At 41.7% G+C, this 21,044-nt stretch overlaps 1 protein-coding gene across 4 annotated transcripts in view; it reads left to right on the forward strand.

Moving 5' to 3' along the window:
- LARGE1 (LARGE xylosyl- and glucuronyltransferase 1) overlaps positions 1 to 21,044 on the forward strand; it is a 303,277-nt gene that overhangs the window by 141,936 nt on the left and 140,297 nt on the right. For all 4 annotated transcript variants that reach the window (XR_012775792.1, XM_075501659.1, XM_075501666.1 and 1 more), the window contains 2 exons: positions 902 to 1,203; positions 7,471 to 7,553. Coding sequence is in view for 3 of the 4 variants with exons in the window: in XM_075501659.1 (XP_075357774.1) it covers positions 902 to 1,203; positions 7,471 to 7,553 (385 nt within the window). In the remaining variant the exon portion in view is untranslated. The remainder of the gene's footprint in view (positions 1 to 901; positions 1,204 to 7,470; positions 7,554 to 21,044) is intronic.

Here is a 21,044-nt window from a genome sequence, read left to right on the forward strand (position 1 = left end):
ATTAAAGTTATGGGAAAATATGTCTCCTTTGAAAACACATCAGCTGCATCCCTATTTGCTCCCTTAGAATTTGGTGGCAATAATGTACTGGGAAGTGATGGTAGAATGTGTTGCAATTGTTGTCTTTGGTTATGGACCTTGGTTTCAAGTTAATTTATGTTTATATATAGCTTTACTTTATATATAGCTAATTTTTAAAAGATGTTTTGAACAAAGAAGATGCCTTTTGAAAATGTGAAAATGAAGTGTTTCATATTTCTGGAATATAACTTTTCAGTTAAAGGTGTTGAATTGAATCATTTTGCTTTTTTCGAAATTCCCTTGTTGTCTTTTTCAGCCAAAATACTTTCCAGAATTTGACCCACATGTATATCGAATGTTTCTGTCCTTCTAAACCTCTTATTTCTCAGCAAGCACATAATACTGTGTTGCTGAATAAAAAACATATGCTCGTCACATGTGCATCAGCTGCGGCTACTGTTTGGCACAAAATGGTAACCAAAATCCTGTAGCTTGACTGTGGAGGAAATGGGGAATAGGAGAATTATTTTGTCTTGCATACATTTCTAAAATTTATTTAACTGTATATTAATTGTCTTTGAATTAAATCCTTCTGTTCTTGACTGTCTTCCCAGACTAGAGACTGGCAGGCAGCCCTGTCCAGGACAAAAGAAACACATGCTTATCTTTTAGTGTGGTTTTAAAATTAGTAGGACCTGTAGCTCATAGAACTTCAGCATTTGTCCAAGTTTACCATGCACTTAAGCATTGCCTTGAAGTTCCAACTCTGCGTAAAACATGGCTGTATTTGAAACACATCCCTGCCTCGTGGTGCTGACATTAAAGGAAAATGCAACTTCAAGTATATTCTGACAAAAGTGTTTTGTTCCTTCTCTTGCAGATGGGAAGCCAGTGTCGCTGTCTCCACTTGAATCCCAGCCCCACAGTCCTCGGTACACGGCGTCGAGCCAGCGGGAGCGCGAGAGCTTGGAAATCCGCATGCGGGAGGTGGAGGAGGAGAACCGTGTGCTTCGCAAGCAGCTCAGCCTGGCACAGAGTCGCAGCCCCTCACACCACCGTGGCAATCACTCCAAAACCTACTCCATGGAAGAGGGGACAGGTGACAGCGAGAGCCTGCGGGCTGGCATTGTGGCAGGGAACAGCTCCGAGTGTGGGCAGCAACCAGCAGTGGAAAAATGTGAGGTAAATAAACAAAAGGAACCTGCCAGAAACAAAGCTTGATAGATTTGATCCTTTAAGGACATTGCGGTTCCCTATCTCCTTCCCCCTGAAACTTTCTGCTCAGAAACCAGCCTCTTAAAGGACTACTGGGCGCAACTTTTTAGATAATTTTTAATTATTCTTTTTTTTGAGAAACTTTAAAACATTTAATCATCTGAATATCTTTTGAGTTTTATTTCTCAGAGTTTTTTGTCTTTTTCATTCTTGTGTCCCCGAACCTGGTGTAAAAATGAAAGCCTTGTTCCAGGCTGACTTCAATACAGCAGTGCTGATAAAGACCTGTGGCAAACTGACCCTGTGTGTTTCTAAATTAAATGAAAGCGCCACAGTGCTTTGAAAAGCCTTATTCCTTTGTTTGTGCATCTGTACAAGAACAGTTCAGGGTTTACAATTAATTAAATTGTGGCTTATGGAGCCAGCCTATGTTTTTGAGTCACTTTCAGGAGTGTACCTGGATGCTACTGTGGAACCACCTGCTTTGTGTGAGCTGTGCACAAGAGGTGTGGTTGCTGCAGGGAACAGGAGATCTGTTTCTAAGCAGGTTTTGGGAGGTTGTTTTGGTTTGGTTTTCCCCATTTTATGCCAGTAGTTTTGTGGATGTCATCCAGCTATTTAGTTGTCAGATATCTGAATGATGACAGTGCCGAATATGGATAGATCCAAAACAGAAAGTCTTGCTTAAAGGCCTTGTGCCAATCCCAGCTGGTGAAGATATCAAAAATAATTCCTCCATTTATTTCTACAAAGAGGGTAATATTGTATCACCTTTTATCTTGCTTTCTGCCTCTGGGAAGATAAAAGTTGAAAGAAAGTAAGTGGGAGAGAAAAAGAAGTCCTAATTATCTCTTCAGATAAAGTCTATTTAATGGGCAAATATCAAATATTGTTTAAAAATGAATTAATTGCTTTCCAGTTGGACATCTTTGGCATCACTGTGGAAAAAGGAACCAACATTATTTTAAGGAGAGGGAAAAGGAGGAATCTGTTTTTCATTTTCCCTCCTCCGAATAATGAGGGTCTGATTTTCCTCCCTGTAAGCATTTTGGCGTTTCTTTTAAAAAGGGAAGGTTTAGGCCATCAATAAGCAGACCTCACTTCTCTCTTATTATCATGCCAAGCAGTGATGAGCTGAATCTCAGTTCTTGGTTGTTCAATGTACCAACCAATTTGGGACACAAAAATAGCAGCTTAAAGGAGGAATAGTTTAAGTGGCCTTGCAGTTTATAATGTGTTTTGCCAATAAATTTACTTGCTCAGTGGGGTTTAGCATTGTGCTCTAGGCAATGGTTATATAAAATACGAAACCTCACTTTATTTTCCAACCCCCTATCTCACTGCACACTATTTTGATAATGAAATAGCTTTTTCTTCTTTTTCTTAAGGAATTCACTCAGTAATTCAGTAACAGCAATGGAAGTTAAAATTAAACTTCCTTATTATCAGATTTGCCAGAGGTCTCATCGTTTATCCTATTACTGTAGATTCTGGTTCCATGTTTGTGTGAGCGGTATCTTGACTGCATTCACCATCTGTTTTCAGTGTTTCAGCGGTGTAAACTAAATCTTTTTTAGCCTCTGACCCTGGAATATATCACAGCAAGAGTCAACAACTTGGGTAGAAAGAGACAAGGGTCCTGAGAAGAAGTCTGGGGCTCTGGGGGAGACAAAGAGAGCTGGGAATAGGTTATTTATTTCATTGAGGCAGTTCTTTGAGATTTACTGAAGCTGACATTTCAGAATCTAATTTGGGATAATCTTTAGTGATGATTAAAACATTTGAAAGTGCAGTTACAATGAATGAACATTAAATATCTGATAAAGCATAATCTGTGTGATAATAATTGTGATCTATATAAAAAAACAGTGGGTTTGTTGCATTCCAGCCACCGCTTGCTACTCTGTTGCATCGCAGGAGAGCTCTTCTGATATTATAAAATGGACCAGCATTATATCGCAAGAAAAAGTCAGAGTTCCAACCAAGGGCCTTGTCCCTGAAGGGAGCAGATCCCTGTCATGCTTTCCCAGTAGGAGACAATTTTGACACAAACCTTGGAAATATAAGTAAGAGTAGTCCTTACACAGACATAGGCACAAATAACAGGCTTCAGAAGAAGAGCATAATGCTGATGGAAGCTAACAGAATTCTATGACTCCTTCTTACGACGTTATCCCAGTATCTTTCCAGCTTGTGCCTCCATTAACTGGGCATTTAGTTTGAATTAAGTGTGCATTTATAAATATTTTTAAAAGATATTATATATTAGAAAATGGTTAATTAGCAGTATAGCATTTAGTAGGTTAGCAGAATACTTAACATTTGAAGCATTTTTACAGGCATATTTGTATTGTTACTATTCTCAACAGTGTCGCTCAATAGGGTTAAGTGTGTAGTGCTCCAGAGCCACAAAGAACAGGCCCCCACCAACTTAAGCACTGTAAAACACAGGAAAAGCAGATGTTACCTGCCTCTGGGAAACATTTGTAGCATATTTACATTTTTGTAACATGCTTTTAATATCTCTTAATCACATTCAACAATTATTTATGAAGGATTAAGTAACTGCAATGGAAGGCCTGGCTAGTACTACTGGAAAATTACTGAAGTATGAAATGCTTTACCAAAGATTATTTTTAGCTATAAGAACTAATTAGAGTTTGTTAAGCTCATTATTTCACCATTCCAAAAAGTAGCCTGAGGAGGAAAAAAAATAACATCTGTTTATCTAGGCACCTTATACTCCTTATCAGCGTGGGATCTAAGGCCCAGTTCTTTATGTGGTTTTGGATATTTGCTTCCCATTAATATTACCCCAGAATGGACTTATATGAAATACTGCTTTCAGAAACAGTTTTTCCTGGTCTGTAGTGGCTAAAGTAATAGTTTCTAAACCATGTTAGCATGCACCTTGGATTATTTAAAATCCCTTTCCTAAAGAAGCTTAACTTCCTTAAATGTCTTTCAGTACCTGGGCCTGAGTGCTCCCTAAACTATTTAAAATCAAAAATAATTCTGTTTGTGTCCCTGATCCCCAGCCTATAGGAATAACAGCTTGATTAACTTCCACAGTGTTTTGATTAGCTATTCATATCTGTATGTATAAGCAGAGGAAGAATTCATTGAGTCTGGAAAGCAAGAGGTATCATCATTTAATCTGTTGCTGCAGTGAGTTCCATTGTCTAAAAGCAGCTCCAGTGAATGGCCTGTGTCCAGACTTCTTGCAACATCTACTAGTGATGAACATGCCTATCATTCAATTTAAAAAGAGCATTGTATGTGGATGGACACTTTCAAGGAGCTCAGTTTAGTCCCACGGTGACTTCTGAACATCCAGGCTAGAGTTTGACAACTAGAATTATCATGGATTGTAAACAGTGAGGAGCAAGTGTAGCACGCAGTGCCTTGGTGTGAGATGTCTGGAGGGACTTATTGAACCAAGCAGAGAGGCTGCCGCATGTTGTGGAAGTTGGAACATTCTTGGCTTATCTGGCTTCACTTCTAGGTGTTAGCTGCAGCCATGAAGTCCGGAGGTTGTGTGAATCACAGTGGCCGGTTCTGGTGGAATGGGGTTATGATCTTCTAGCCATCTGCAGACAGAAAATGAGGGGTTTGAGAGAGCTGTGATGCTGCTGACCAGTTTCATAATCTGAGAGCTGATGCCTACAGTAGTATACTCAGGAGGATGCAAGTTCTTTGAAGTGCTCCCTTCTTCTGGCCACTATTGCCCTGTCTTGCCAGGATTTTGCTACAGCCAGCTGCTCTCTATCCAAAAATGTATTTGGAACAAGCATGGAGAAAACTGGAAATAAAACTTTTTGCATTAGGATGCAAACATCTGCAGACAGTTCAGGTTGTCGACCTCATGTTGACTTATCAATTTTCCCACTATTTTGTTTAACAGTGAAACAGTGAGGCAGAGGAAAGTGAATCAAGAAAAGGAGGAACAGACTGAGTCTTGCAGCATGCCACAGTCAAAAACTTTGGAAAAAAAGGACTAGGTTTCTATTATCTTTGAGGGTTATTGCTCTTTCCTATAGCTGATCGCAGGCAGGAATATAAGTGATAAATAGTATCAAATGCTACAGAGAGGCTGAGCAGAAGGTATATGGATGCCTGTGTCTCTGAACTGGAGAAGGACATTCAGAAGAGCAGCAAGTGCTGTCTTCTCACTGTGCCCTGGCTGAAACAGCATGCAAGGCAACAGCACCTGCTAAAAGACACCAAGGAAAGCATACTTTTAATTTTGAAACAATGTGATTTAGGAAAAGGAGAACAGGTGCGGGAAATCCTTGACAGAGTTTATTTCTGATTTTGTGGGGATTTGAAAGGTGGAGAGAGAGGCTGTGAGGAGAGTTTTTCTGACAAGTAGAGGTAGTATAAAATGATGTTGACAGTGGTATGACAGTGCTATTCTGTCAAAACCCATAAAATGTTTGTGTCTGGTCCAGTGTCTTCAGGTGAAATGTTTAAAGCAGTCATGAAACCATTCTCAGTTAATTTGATTTTAATTGGCATTGAAGAGAAGGATCTTAGGTCTTCCAAAAGCCTGAGAAAGACCAGGTGGCAACCAGAGAGGAGGCAGCGTGTGCAGTGTCAGGAATCTGTGCACCCCCAGGAACCTGTGCCCATAAGTATGGTACAAACCACTGCTGTAATAAAAGTTGTCAATAACCAGCCTCTGTTCTCCCCTGTTGTTATCACAAGAGAGAAACACAATCAATTTTTGCAAAGTGCTGAGCATGCTCAACTCCCATTGACTTTAACATAAATTTAAAGTGCTGAATACCTCACAGAGCTGTTGTCAAAATGTACTGCATTATCTTTTCTTTCTCACACCTCTCTGGACAGACAGTTGGCTTAATAATTCAAGTCCTCTTAAAACCTCAGATCTTCAATGTGCCTCTGCTTGTGAGGCACACTAGGGCTGGAGGCAGCTGTGATGTTCACGTGGGGACTGCACAATGGCACAACCACTTGGCAATTATTTGATTCAAATTGTGCCCTGCACCAGGCAATGTTAATGGATGGGGCTATGGACTCTTTAGACGTGCCCAACACATGCCACCTCTTGTGTGAATCTGCTTCTGTTACAAGCCAGACTTTGGGAATCTATGACTATGTGAGGAGGCAGAATTCCTCATTTGTTCTCTGTGTAGTGGGCTTTCTGTGGAAAATGAGAGCTGCATGTGTGAGAAACCAGCTAACCAAGCTTCAAATGGAAGCCAAATGAGGCTTCCCTGCAGTTTCACAGCTGTGTCCCCAATCGCAGCTTTGTGCTGCCAGCATGGTGAACTCTCCTTCATTTCTGCAACCACTAAGAAACAGAAAAATACGGAAGCTGGAGTGAAACTTGCTAAGATTAATTTTCTTTTGTCCCCAAGGAGTAGCAGTGGCTAATTTTAAAACCAGAGAAGAGTAACTTAACAGCATTTTTCAAATTATTACTTACTACCTTAATAATAATGACTAGTAGCGCCTTTTCAGTTTTCCCTTTCCTCTTGCAGAGATGAGTAAACCTCTGCCTCATATTAAAAGGAAGGTAAGAAGGCACAGACTAAGTGATAATTTACCAAGGTGCTGGGGTGGGGAGAATGTGTGTGTGGGGATTGTATTTAACTTCACATTAACACTGGCCAGTACAGCCCATACTGGTAGTCACAGGCAGGGAAGCGACCACCAGCCTTCACAGCTCGTATCCTATCTTATCACTGGGATGCACCCAGCCCCTGGCAAACCAATTGCTCCACTCATGCTCATCCATGAGAGCTAGCTCTCTCTTTCCTTAGTAGCTGTCCTTAAGACGGAAATAATGCAAATTTTCTAAGAGCATATCTGCTTCTAATTATCAGACATAATTTTAAACTTCAGTTCAGAAGGTTAAAGTGTCTGCATGTTTGCATACTCAGAATTTCGTGTGCTGCTAAATGGGTATGTGTGTGTGTACACACGCGCACACATATGCTCTTAGCTAATAAGTGCAATTCTGGTCAGACATCTGATGTAATTTAGGGATAGTAATGACTTTGGAATGATGATGGTGTTATAACTCAATTAAGATGTTTTTAACAAACTGCCTCAAGTGGGCTGCAAACAGCTGCAAAACGCCCACTCAAATCTTTAACAATCGCCGTACTAAATAATAGCACTGTCATGTATGTGCTCTCCTTAATGAATGATAGAACACAGGAGCAGGCTTTAATTTTTGTTCTTTTTGTTCCTTTTCTCCCACAGACCATCCACGTTGCCATTGTTTGTGCAGGGTACAATGCCAGTCGGGATGTTGTCACACTTGTCAAGTCTGTCTTATTTCACAGGTAAAGGTAGCTTTCTTTTCTTGTATATTGTATATCTGATTATGGCTAAATAAGCTCTTTTTCCATTTACTCTCTTACTTCAAAAGAAAGTCAGATTCCCTTCCTTGGTTGCTTTTTCTTTGGAAGGAAGGAAGCACAAAATTTATGACCACCACAAATAGATTCACTTATGTAAAGATTTTTACAGTGAATTAGAGGGATCAGAGATCCACCTCCTACTCCTGTTGCATTGTGGGAATAGTGACAGTATCTATCAGTACTGTAAAGCATCTGAACGCTCCTGAATGTTGTGAAATAATAATAATAATAATAGTAGTAATAACAGCATTGTATTCATTTAGCCTATTTCTGGTATCATTTTATGGCACAAGTGTAGATGGTAATTTGAAAGCCATATACATAAATGCACACTGGTTACTTGACTATCCTAGCTTCCCATTTAGACATTTATTTTTCAAAGTAAACCTGTTACTATAGTCAGTATTATTTCATTAAAGTCAGATTATTTATTCTGGCGTTGGAAGAGTTACTTGCAGCCCCTCAGAAGGCTTGCAACCTGGTTTTAGCATATGGAGCACAGTTAGATCCCAAAATTGAGAGGCATAAATGTACAATGAAGACAAAACAACCAATTCCCCTAATAAACAGCAGCTCCAGAAAAAGAGAAATGGTGTTAAACTGTGTGTAGGCATATGTGTATATCCCTTGTCCAGTTTAGCAATGTCTCTCAGAGATGTTTTCCAACAGCGTTGCGGAAAGTGGATCAAAATAGAGACGTGAGAGGCTAATCAGACTGTTTGACTCAAACAGAACAAATAGACTAATAAAACATGCGTAGAGTATAAAGAGTTTACTAAGGAGGTAGTTTCAATACGCTGCTTTATATTGAATGATATTTTATACCAGGGAGGATGACTCTTGTTCATGTCGCGCTAATATCCACCTGCTGGAACAGTCTTAGTAATCACTCCCTTACAATGGTTTTACTACACCATTTTAACTATTACCCATTTTTGGTAAGCTTCGTAAAAGAATGTAAATGCTCACCTCGTACAATGTGGAAAAAGACTCAGTAAACATTGTTTAAGAGGTTGGCTAGAGTGCAGGTAGAGAGGGGAAATTCTCCAAAATATAAGAGCAATTTTCACTATCAACACATAGCCTTTGCAAGTCTTTCCAGAAGTAGCATGTTCATGCTAGATGAGGGCTAGGAGCAGGAAAAACAATGCTAAAAGAAACATGACAAAACCAAAACAACAGTAAAAACCTGTATCATGCTCTGTGCAGACTTTTTCTGAATGTTAAAATCCTGTTAAATTTTAAACTATATCTATTTCCAATTAGACTTCTGAATTATTCAGTGTAAACTGGCTTTATATTGCAAAGATGTGGGGTGTTTTGTCTATTTTGATTGTTGTTTCTAAGGGATTTCTTGCAAACATGCATTTTTATGGTGACATGAGTTATCCTAGTGGTTAGCTTCTCAGCATTTTTCTCTCCTAGTACTTGCATCCATTTTGAGAAGACTGTAATATTCTGTAGGTTTCCAAATGTGCTGTAAATAATAGGAATCTCACAGCTCAAAGGTTTAAACAGTCTCTTTCTGTGTTACTTCAAGGAAATGTCCCTGTTTTACATAAGCCACTTATCTGAGCAATAGCAAACTTATAAACAATTCTGCCATATAATGGCAGAATTATGTAATTTGGAAATATATTTAATTAAAACTATGAAACCAAAACAAAAGGAAGTAATATTGGTATTTCTAAGTCTGGTGGATTCTGCCCTTGTCAGGAACATATTTGCTGTTTGGCTACCAGTACTGCTCATCTCAAAGGATTTGTCTAGCTCAGCAGAGGTGATCAAGATAAAGTCCAGTATAGCTAATGAAACTTTAGTACAGTTAGTTACATTGAAGATAACCTGTCTCGCTTGTTTGCTCAAGACATACTTAAAGACAAATCTAAGTCCATTCCTGCCTAGGACTAGCTTTTCTCACTAGGCGTTAAATTGTTCACTAGGAAGGGAAGATGTTCTCAAAGAAAAGACAGAGCTTCTTACAGACGTTTCTTCCTTATCTTCTAGAAAACCCAGGCTTCTTAAGCATCTGTTGATGCTATGGCTACATGCACAGAGGTTCATGCCTCAGAAACACTCCTTTCTTGGATCTTTATCTTTGGAGTGGCAATGGTGAAGAAGGCTGGAGAGTAAACAACAAACAAACACAAACTCAGCTGAAAATTGATTTAGAACCAAGATTCCTTGCATTGGTTGCCATGTGCAAACAATGTTATCTTGGAGACTGGTATGCACTTCAAAAATGACGATGATTGGAAAGAAGGCTTCTTATAATTGCTAGGATCTATTTAATTGTAGGAAAGAAGGATGGAGACAGGTCATGACACTGCACTAGGAGGAATGAGGAGAGTTGGAGGTGGTTGGTTCAGATGGTGGATGCTTCATGACATCAGTAGCAAGTTCACCATCTGACTTGAGGGCCATCAGTGAAAACAGGCATGGAAATGTCTCTTCTTCTAACCCCTAAATGTGCACCATGGAGTGCATCCTAGCTGGCATAGTCCAATAAGCCAAGCAAAACAGACATTTGAAAGGACTGTATGTTTCCACTGGAGAAGAAGTTTGCTTGTTCTATCCTGATCTCTAAAGTTAGGCTACTCGTCCTTCATTTGTAGGATCACCACATTCAATCTCAAATAAAGTTTTGCAAGAACAGAATGAACGTGATGAATGTGCCTCCAAACATACTGTCAAAGAGATTTTTTTTTCCTTTTTTTGAAGTTTCTGATGATCAGTGTTCAACCAAACCTGATACAGCAGGTGCAGAATTTGCCTGTAACAAGAGTGTAAGAGAGCATATTGTATAATTGAAAGACGCTTGTGTAGAAATCACAGGTTTTATTATGTAGGCAGGCACAGTGTGGGTTCTCCTTGGGCAGCTGTACCATTACACCTCAATCCTGCCCTGCAACACGCTGAATACAATCTACCAGTTAAACAACTGGCCCCTCAAAGCAACCACACTTAATATCCTCATCTGTTCCTGCTGCACATCACTTGGTGTTTGTTGTAAGAAAGAGCACTGATTTCAGTGAATCTGCCTGGAATTCATGGAGATGTCATGTGCTTTTATTAGCATTTCCATCTAGTTTAGTAATTAAAGCATGTTTTAGCTCTGCATTTTGATACAAAAAGAGGTACCTAAATTCTCTACTTCTGTAGGGAATCCCTACTTCTCTAATAGAAAAATTCTGAGAAAAGGAGGCCGTGTCAGTCTTCCCTCCATGCATTAACATATTTGTTATACCCCCAACTTTGAGCTATAGTGCTAGATAGAGAGACACAAAACAGTAGGGGTACTAGGTCATTAAGAGTAAAAACTACAGGAGTTTCTATAGATGGAGCGTGCTGTTTCTTCTCTCTTGCATGAATGTACGGCAAATCCTGCATATTGAACATTGCAGCTCTCCCCAGGTCTAAAAAAGCAAGTTTCTGATTCCAGTCATTCCATATATATTGTGAGACTTGGGCAAGCTACTTGGTCAAACAATTTGAGAAACTGTATCTGTCTTGAGGTTCTAGAGAGTGGGAAGAGGAGAGGGAAGGGGTGGTGTGGTTGATTACTTGTAAGAACACCATAGTTCAGAAATGCATTTCATTCCCAGTGGAAAAGGAGCTTGATTCCAGTTTTGTCTTTAGAAAATGTACGCTCAAGCCACAAAATCCCAGCAGCTTTTAACACCCGGTTGACATAACTGACAGTCTGTTCTCAGGAGGAGACTCAGCAGAGCTGGGATAGTGCAGCGTTTGCAGACTGTGATAAATATGCATTGGCAGTGCTGCACAGAGGGAAGCTTGTAGAATGGGTACTTAGTCCTCATCTGCAACTTTCCTGCTTTCCTCTCTTGGGCATCTAGTTCCTAATTACGACAGATTTTATAAATCTGTTGCAGTGGCGAAAAATCTTCTCTCTGAGCCAGTTTAACACAGACAAGCTCACATCACTGTGTCCTAAGTGCAACTTAACTATAGGTTTTCCAAAGCAAAAGACTAAACATTAAAAATCAAAGATATTGGGTCAAATGGGCAAAACGAAATGCAAGTGCTTTTGGAAATAGTACATATAGTAGTATGCAAAAAGCATCTGCATTTCTTTTTCAAAACTGAAGGAATGTCGTGTGGCCAATAACTCTGCTTGAAACTTTTGCAACTACTGGTCCCAGTTACATTGGTCATTTTCAATGTTTTACTCCGTTTCTGAAAACTGTAAAGCTTAGAGTGCCACAGAAGGAGCCCACAAGTTATAGTTTCATATTGCACAGATCATTTCTGTCTCTGATTACGTAATTCTTGAGTAAGAGCTAAAATTATTTTTAATGTACTCTTATCTTTTCCAAAGACATGCTAAACACCATCTTTCATCTGGGAACAAAGAAAGGCCAAAATTGCACAATTACGACCTGTTGCTGGCAGTTAGGTCAACCTGAGAATCTGTGAAAAATTAACGTCTCTTTTGTGCCAGCTAACACTGCCCTTTTTTTTTTTTCCTATGTTAGTCCCTCTTCTTTGGAGAAGTTGTGGTTACTTCTGTAGCTGTGCGTTCCATCTATTCAATGGTACTAGTGACATAGTAATGGTGATGGGGTTTCGTAGTGTAAACAAAACCAGTCAGCTAGACAAATGCTTTCTAATACGAAATGACTAGCCTCTTTGCTTTAAGAAGGCTGCTTATAACCTTAAAGTTAAGTGTATGTCTAAGCATTTTTAAGATTAGGATATTAAACTGTTACAGATTGCTGTACGAATAATAAGCTTTTTTTCTTAGGACAAGTAGAATAAGGCAAACCAAATGGAAATCTAAATTAAATAAAAAGAATGACATGTAATTTCCAAGTAAGAGTCACAAGTCAACACTGACTGGTAATTATCGCTTATGTAATCTAATGGCTGTATTCCATGGAGACTGCTTTGCCTTAATGGAGTTAATTTAAGAATTTAAAACCTCTGTCGTTGTTTCCAACTTTTCTAACATGTCAGTCTATTTTGTGGGAGATTCTTCTGGCAAAAACTGTAAAGAATGAACTGGTTTCTCTGATCCATATAGATGCATCAATAATACACACTTCCTTTTGTATTTTCTAGCTGTCCTAACAAAGGAGGCATAATGGAGAAAGCAATGTTTAAAATAATCTGCCCATGAAATCTCTTATTATTTCCCAAAGTGCTTCTATAAGTTAACACAAAACATGAAGTTCCATGAATGAGGCAGCTAGTGCATCTTTAAGATCTCTCCAGTAGTTTGGGGAGCATGTTAATCAATACTGGATGTGAAAGAGTATGAAAAATCTGTAATGATTTCCACATTAAAATTCTCCCCGTATGACAGAGGGATTGTCATATGGGCATTAGGAAAAAAAACTTCCCAAGCTGCCTTTTATAATTTCTGTTTGAAGTTCTTGTAACTATTTGTTACAGATATAAAAGGTATTACCTTGTTGTGCTTCCCTTAATAAAGTATAGGTTTTGGAAATAAACCCCCTGCGCTACTGACCTTTTTATATTCTTAGAAAATAAAATTCCTCTGTTGCAGAGAGAGAACTGTGCAACTAAGCAGCTGCTTTTTGAATTGCTAACAATTGAGCTATGGAATAATACAGAAGGGAAGAGTGAGTCTCAGTTCACTATTCCCTTTTTCAATTGTAGATTTTTGTATTTAACTTTGTGGCAGTGGCTATTCAAAAAGAATGGGCCACAAATGCTTGAGCAAGCAGATCAAAACTCTGATGAAGAATAAGAAGTTTTCAAATATAAAAATAAGACATCATGATAAAAAATATACATAGAAACGTGTACCTCGGAATAGGCTCCTAAATTCATAGCCTGACTTTTAAAATTACTGACTTCTTTTCATTTTACTAAACTTTATAGGACCTCAGCAATTCTGAAAATGAGAACATTCATTTAAGCTCCTATATTTAGGCCTAAGAGCCTATATTTAAGCATCCATGCTTGAAAAACTTGGCCAGAATCTCTTTTCACTCACTTTTGAGGAAAGCAATTTAGGAAAATGAATGTGTGCTCTTTACGTATGGTTTACTTTGTCAGATAGTGTTCTGATCTTAAGATAAGTGGAAATAATTTAATATACGAAGATTTGCAGTTTTCTAAATAGAGAGGTTAAAACCTTGAGTTTCCACTTGATGGGAAATACCCATATTTTGAAATGGCATTCTTCTGCATTAAGACATTAGTGCATCAGCATTTTCCACGTAACAGAACTGTGAAAAGTTGTAGTTGGTAAAAATTCAGATGTTCAAAGTCTTTGAGGTAAATGAGATTAAGTGATTTCTGGACCTTGGGAGAAATTCTCTGGCTGTTTCAATACCTGCTTCTATAGTGAGGAATCTGGAAGACTGGGGGATCAGAGTTCAAGGGCTGCCTGTTCTGAAACCTGGAACACTAGAAACCTTGACTTCCAAACATATGAATTCACATGAATACTGGGAATTTTCCAAAACCTATTAATTTTGTAAGAGAATTTTATCAAAATTGTCGTATATTGACCTATATTATTCCATAGATGCATATACTGTCACCATTTATGGTATAGTGCTTTCTAGCAGTACAAGATATAACCAAACTCTACCATGTGTGGTTCTTCTGCTCTCTTGATGTGCCCAGTCAAAAATGAGTTATATGGGATAACATATGTGTTAAAAATAAACACAGCACACAGCTGTGCTTTGCGTTTGTTAGAGAAGTTGAAGTCAAAGGAAGTCAAAGCGCGGCAGTTCGCACAGGCAGGGCCTGTAGGGAAGGCGAAGTCTCCCTACTAGCTCAAGAGGTGCGTTCATTTGGTAGTCCTCATCCTTTCAGAAGAAACTTAGCTATGGTATTCACTCGTCAGAAGGCGATGCCCTCTGTGCTCGCCAGAGTGGATGTGGCTACCCAGACTGGGAGCTCCCATGAAAACATGCAGCCACGCAGGACTCAGGCTGCAGAGAGTGCCAGGGCCTGTCACTGTTCACGGATGGCAGCCGTGAGGACAGCTGTGTGAGGTGCGACCAGGTGGATGATTTGCTCTGCATGGTGGCAGAGCTAGGGGACGAGGTAGAAAGGTTAAGGAGCATCAGGGAGGCTGAGAAAGAGATCGACTGGTGGTGCCATGCTCTGCCCCCCCGAGACGGGAACAGGAGCAGCAGCAGCCACCAGTAAAAACCCACGATCAAGGGGATCCTGTATCCCCCCCACACTGGGCTGAAGGCAGCAGCTCAAAGGAAAAGAGTGAATGGAGGCAAGTCCACGCTCGTGGCAGCAGGCGAACGCCCTCCTTGCCCACCTCGCCTTCCCAGGTGCCTCTGTACAACAAGTATGAGGCCCTGGAGGTGGCAGGCCAGTCGATGGAGGATGGGGATGACAGTCTATCTACACCAGAGGTGTCGTCCAGGTCAGAAGAATGTACCTCTCGTATTAACACCACCTCCACAAGGAAGAGAAGACAGGTTATAGTTGTGGGTGACTCCCTTCTGAGGGGAACCGAGGGTCTGATACGCCAGACGGACCCTCCTCTTAGGGAAGTCTGCTGCTTCCCTGGGGCCCGAGTGAAGGCTATCACTAGGATACTCCCTAGCCTGGTACGGCCCTCGGACTATTACCCTCCACTGCTCTTCCATGTGGGGGGTGATGAAGCTGCAACACGTAGTCCTAGGGCAACCAAAAGAGACTTCAGGGCCTTGGGACGGCTAGTAAGGGACTCCAGAGCACAGGTTATTTTCTCCTCTCTCCTTCCAGTTGTGGGCAGTGACACTAGAAGGAACAGAGGTACCCAATCTATTAACTCATGGCTCCGTGGCTGCTGTCATCACCACGGTTTTGGTTTCTTTGATAATGGGATGGCCTACACAGCACCAGGTTTGCTGGCGTCTGATGGGATTCATCTTTCTCAAAGGGGAAAGAGAATCTTTGCTCAGGAGCTTGCAGGGCTCATCGACAGAGCTTTAAACTAGACTCGAAGGGGGAGGGAGATAATATCAGGCTTGCCCAAGAGAAGCTGAGGGACGACGTGCCATGGTTAGAGGGAGCGGGTGCCAGCAAGGGCACTCAGCCTATGTCTCTGAGATGTGCGGGGTACGCTGGGGCACAGTTGACGTTGTACAGAGTTGACCTAGGGGATACTGAGATAATAGGAGCCAAGAGGGAAACACCAGTGAAACACCTCAAAGCACATAAGAGGTGTTCCTCTATGAAGGAGACAGGGACGGCAGCCAGCTGAAGTGCCTCTACACCAATGCACGCAGCATGGGCAACAAACAGGAGGAGCTGGAAGCCATTGTACACCAGGAAAACTATGATATGGTTGCCATCATGGAAATATGGTGGGATGACTCGCACAACTGGAGTGCAGTGATGGATGGCTATAAACTCTTCAGGAGGGATAGGCAAGGAAGGAGAGGCGGTGGGGTAGCCCTGTATGTTAGGAAGCGTTTGGATAGTTTAGAGTTTAATGATGGTGACAAAAGGGTGGAGTGTCTATGGGTAAGAATCAGGGGGAAGGCCAACAAGGCAGATATTGTGGTGGGAGTCTCTTATAGACCACCCAACCAGGATGATGAGGCAGACGAACTATTCTATAAGCAGCTGGCAGAAGTCTCACAATCGCTAGCCCTTGTTCTTGTGGGGGAGTTCAACCTACCATGTCTGCTGGAAATACAATACAGCAGAGAGGAAACAGTCTAGGAGGTTCCTGGAGTGTGTGGCAGATAACTTCCTGACACAGCTGGTGAGTGAGCCAACTAGGGAAGATGCCCCGCTGGACCTCTTGTTCACAAACAGAGAAGGACTTGTGAGCCATGTGATGGTTGGAGGCCGTCTTGGGCAGAGTGATCGTGAAATGATAGAGTTTTTGATACTTGGAGAAGCGATGAGGGGGGTCAGCAGAACTGCTACCTTAGACTTCCAGAGGGCAGACTTTGGCCTGTTTGGGAGACTGGTTGACAGAGTCCCCTGGGAGGCAGTCCTTAAGGGCAAAGGAGTCCAGGAAGGCTGGACATTCTTTAAGGAGGAAGTCCTCAAGGCACAAGAGCAGGCTGTCCCCAGGTGCCGAAAGATGAGCCAGTGGGGAAGAAGACCAGCCTGGCTGAATAGAGAGCTTTGGCTGGAACTCAGGAAAAAGAGGAGGGTCTATGACCTTTGGAAGAAGGGGCAGGCAAGTCAAGAGGACTACAAAGGTGTAGCGAGGTTGTGCAGGGAGAAAATTAGAAGGGCCAAAGCTGAGCTAGAGCTCAATCTGGCTGCTGCTGTAAAAGACAACAAAAAATACTTCTTCAAATACATTAGCAGCAAAAGGAGAGCTAAGGAGAATCTCCAGCCCCTAGTAGACAGGAGAGGGAACACAGTGACAAAGGATGAGGAAAAGGCTGAGGTACTTAATGCCTTCTTTGCCTCAGTCTTTAATAGTGAGACCAGTTGTTCTCTGGGTACCCAGCCCCCTGCGTCAGAAGATAGGGACGGGGACCAGAATGGAGCCCCCATAATCCAGGGGGAAATGGTTAGTGACCTGCTACACCACCTAGACATTCACAAGTCTATGGGGCCTGATGAGACCCACCCCAGAGTACTGAAGGAACTGGCAGAAGTGCTCACCAAGCCCCTTTCCATCTTTTACCAGCAGTCCTGGCTAACTGAGGAGGTCCCAGTTGACTGGAGATTAGCAAATGTGACACCCAACTACAAGAAGGGCTGGAAGGAGGACCCGGGGAACTACAGGCCTGTCAGCCTGACCTCGGTACCAGGAAAGCTGATGGAGCAGATCATCCTGAGTGCCATCGCATGGCATGTAGAGGATAACCAAGGGATCAAGCCCAGCCAGCATGGGTTTATGAAAGGCAGGTCCTGCTTGACCAACCTGATCTCCTTCTGTGACAAGGTGACCCGCCTAGTGGATGAGGGAAAGGCTGTGGATATTGTCTACCTAGACTTCAGTAAAGCCTTTGACATGGTTTCCCACAGTATTGTCCTGGAGAAACTGGCTGCTCATGGCTTGGATGGGTGTACTCTTCACTGGGTAAAGAACTGGCTGGATGGCCGGGCCCAAAGAGTGGTGGTGAATGGAGTTTACTCCAGTTGGCGGCTGGTCACAAATTATGTCCCCCAGGGCTCTGTGTTGCGGCCAGTCCTGTTTAATATCTTTATCAATGATCTGGACGAGGGGATCGAGTGCACCCTCAGTAAGTTTGCAGACGACACCAAGTTGTGTGGGAGTGTTGATCTGCTTGAGGGAAGGAAGGCTCTGCAGAGGGACCTGGACAGGCTGGATCGATGGGCTGAGGCCAATTGTATGAGGTTCAACAAGGCTAAGTGCCGGGTCCTGCACTTGGGCCACAACAACCCCATGCAATGCTACAGGCTTGGGATAGAGTGGCTAGAAAGCTGCCTGGTGGAAAATGACCTGGGGTTATTGGCTGGCTGATAGCTGGCTGAATATGAGCCAGCAGTGTGCCCATGTGGCCAAGAAGGCCAATGGCATCCTGGCTTGTATCAGAAATAGTGTGGCCAGCAGGACTAGGGAAGTGATTGTGCCCCTGTACTTGCCACTGGTGAGGCCGCACCTCGAATACTGTGTTCAGTTTTGGGCCCCTCACTACAAGAGAGATACTGAGGTGCTGGAGTGTGTCCAGAGAAGGGCAACGAAGCTGGTGAAGGGTCTAGTGCAGAAGTGTTATGAGGAGCGGCTGAGGGAACTGGGGTTGTTTAGCCTGGAGGAAAGAAGGCTGAGGGGAGACCTTATTGCTCTCTACAACTACCTGAAAGGAGGTTGTAGAGAGGTGGGGGTCAGTCTCTCCTCCCAGGTAACAAGCGATAGGATGAGAGGAAATGGCCTCAAGTTACGCCATGGAAGGTTTAGACTGGATATTAGGAAATTTCACTTGAAGGAAAGTGTTATCAGCCCTTGGAACAGGCTGCCCAGGGAAGTGGTTGAGTCACCATCCCTGGAAGTATTTAAAAGACGTTTGGATGAGGTGCTTATGGACATGGTGTAGAGGTGGTCTTGGTAGTGTTAGGTTTACGGTTGGACTTGATGATCTTAAAGGTCTTTTCCAACCTATACGATTCTGTGATTCTGTGAAGTCCACCTCACATTTGGAATGAGGGAAGAGGAGGTTTGTGTTGGTCATCACTTTCTCTGAGACCTGATTCCAGGTTTCCTTCAGCCCAAGAAAGATGTCCTGCACAGAAGTCCTGAGGCTCAGGGAATTGGAAAAAACCTGTTGGGTCATCTCATTAACTCCCCTGCTATTGCAGGAAATCACAGCATTGAAGGTCTTTTCATAACTTGATCTACCTTCACAACAGAAATAAGTCAGGTTTCTCTTTAATCAGAGCATCATATTTTTCCAGTTTCATGCCACTCAACTTTCACTAGCAAACTTCAATGTCTTCAGCTGCTCATTAAAATTCTTCAAAGGCCATGCCACCCTTTCTTGTTACCCAAGTGAAGGGACTCTCAAGCCTCCCTCTGGAAGACTCGGGTATCTCCCAGAATTTTTAAACTGTAGCTGCTAAATGCCTGTGAAGGATAGTTCTCCACATGACTGTCCCTTAACTTATCATAGGTGCAATACAGTTTTATTTCAGTTTTGTAAACCTTGTATCCCAAAATGTCTCTGTCCTAGAAGAAGACCAATCTGAAGAATAGCTTTCAGTGACACCAAATGGTATAGCAAAACATCTGTGTCTAATGAAATGTAGCTTTCAGTGGAATCGTTCACAATATCCTGATTGTCACCCCTAATTTTTACAGCCAGTAATTCAGTCACATTGGCACATAATTAAGAGGAAAGATGACATCCCTTTCTCATATCTCTTGAGAAAGATTTCTCATCTTACAGAATCTTCTCTGTATCTTTTATAATGGATGCTGGTTGATCTTTAAGCTTCTGAACTTGTTTCATAAACACTTTGAAGCAATTCATATCTTTTAGGCTTTGCATATTGCAGACACCAGAAGTGGTAAAAGATGTCATCTGTGTGTATGCTAGTAGTGTTACCTTCAGAAGGTCTTCCAGGTTTGAGTCTGTGCTCTGCTGGCTTCTAGCACCATGCTAAACCTCACATTTCACATAACTAAAATCTTGTCTGGAGTAAAATTTTCTGTGACTGGTGCACATTTAGTTGTAGATGTCAGCAGGTCACTATTCTGTTTTGGGGATGTATTTTTGTAAGTGATAATCTTCTGCTTTGCCTCTGACACATACTTTCCTTCCAGCTGAATCTTTACCATGAGGCTAACAACTTGAAAGAGATTTCGGTGTAGGAGTACAACTACTCCTTTTTTCTTTTTCCCAGTAGGAGCTGAACTAAAGAAAATGTCACCCACTTGTTCCCATTTAAGTTTCATACACTCTGGGTCATTCAGATAAGTATGAACTGCTACTGAACATCTGAGTGTCTTTGTATCAGATTTTTTCTTTTCAACTAGTATGTTTCATCTTCAAATATTTTATATCAATTCCATTTCACTAAATGATGGTTTGAAAGAAGATGTAGCTTTCTTGTTTTAAACTGATTTTTCACTCTTCTTATTCTACTTTGCAATATATAGATAAATGACCCTGAAAAAAAGGAAAAGAAATTATTAAAGAACACCAGCTGGGAAATAGTCCTACCAGATACCAGACTTAGCCCCTGCTAAGCAGAGGAACTTATGTGGAATGTGTATGTTGACATTCAACACCTACTTGCCTTGAGTTATTGCTTTGCCTGTACCCAAAGCCACTGGTGTTTTGTACTTCTTTTCTCTTGGTCTTTTCTCTGCTAATGAAATTTATTTCCTGATCACTGCTATTTCCCGATTTTTTCTTGGCAAGGTGCCTGGTTACTGCGGAATCTGCATGAGCCAGGATGTCCTCTTCTTCTCTCCTGCTGGGCTGGTGAAGCAGATATAATTGCTGTGATCCCTTTAGCTTGGTAATAGGACGCTCAGCAGCTGGCAGTGTATGCCTTTCCCTCTCCCCTCCTCACTCCAGGGCAAGCTGGAGATTGAAAGACCTTTGTCTTTTTGGAAAGCAGGTTGTGGCTTAGTGTTTTGGATATTGTTAAACACAGTTCAGCTGTGGGTTTATTCCGCCATCATGATTATCTCATATATAAGGCTTCTAACCAGCCCTTTTCTGCTTTTCCTGTAAGCACGTAATTTGATCCACAGTGCCCTTGAAGCCAATACAAGAGCTTCACTGACATCCCTGGGTATTGGATTGGAGCTTAGGTGCGGTATTTCTAACACTGCAAAATCCAGCCATGCATTGCATCTCACAACACCATGCACTGCGTCTCACAACAATCTCCTGTTTCTGCTGAGAGGTGTGTTATGATACTATGAACCATTGTATGTATTTTTACGTTTTCTTGTGGACTTTGTTCAGTGAGAAACAGTATTACTCGTCAAACCAAGAAGAGTAGCATTAAAGAGAAAGA

The sequence above is a fragment of the Mycteria americana genome, chromosome 1 (genome assembly GCF_035582795.1).
Source record: "Mycteria americana isolate JAX WOST 10 ecotype Jacksonville Zoo and Gardens chromosome 1, USCA_MyAme_1.0, whole genome shotgun sequence".
Classification (NCBI taxonomy): Eukaryota; Metazoa; Chordata; class Aves; order Ciconiiformes; family Ciconiidae; genus Mycteria; species Mycteria americana.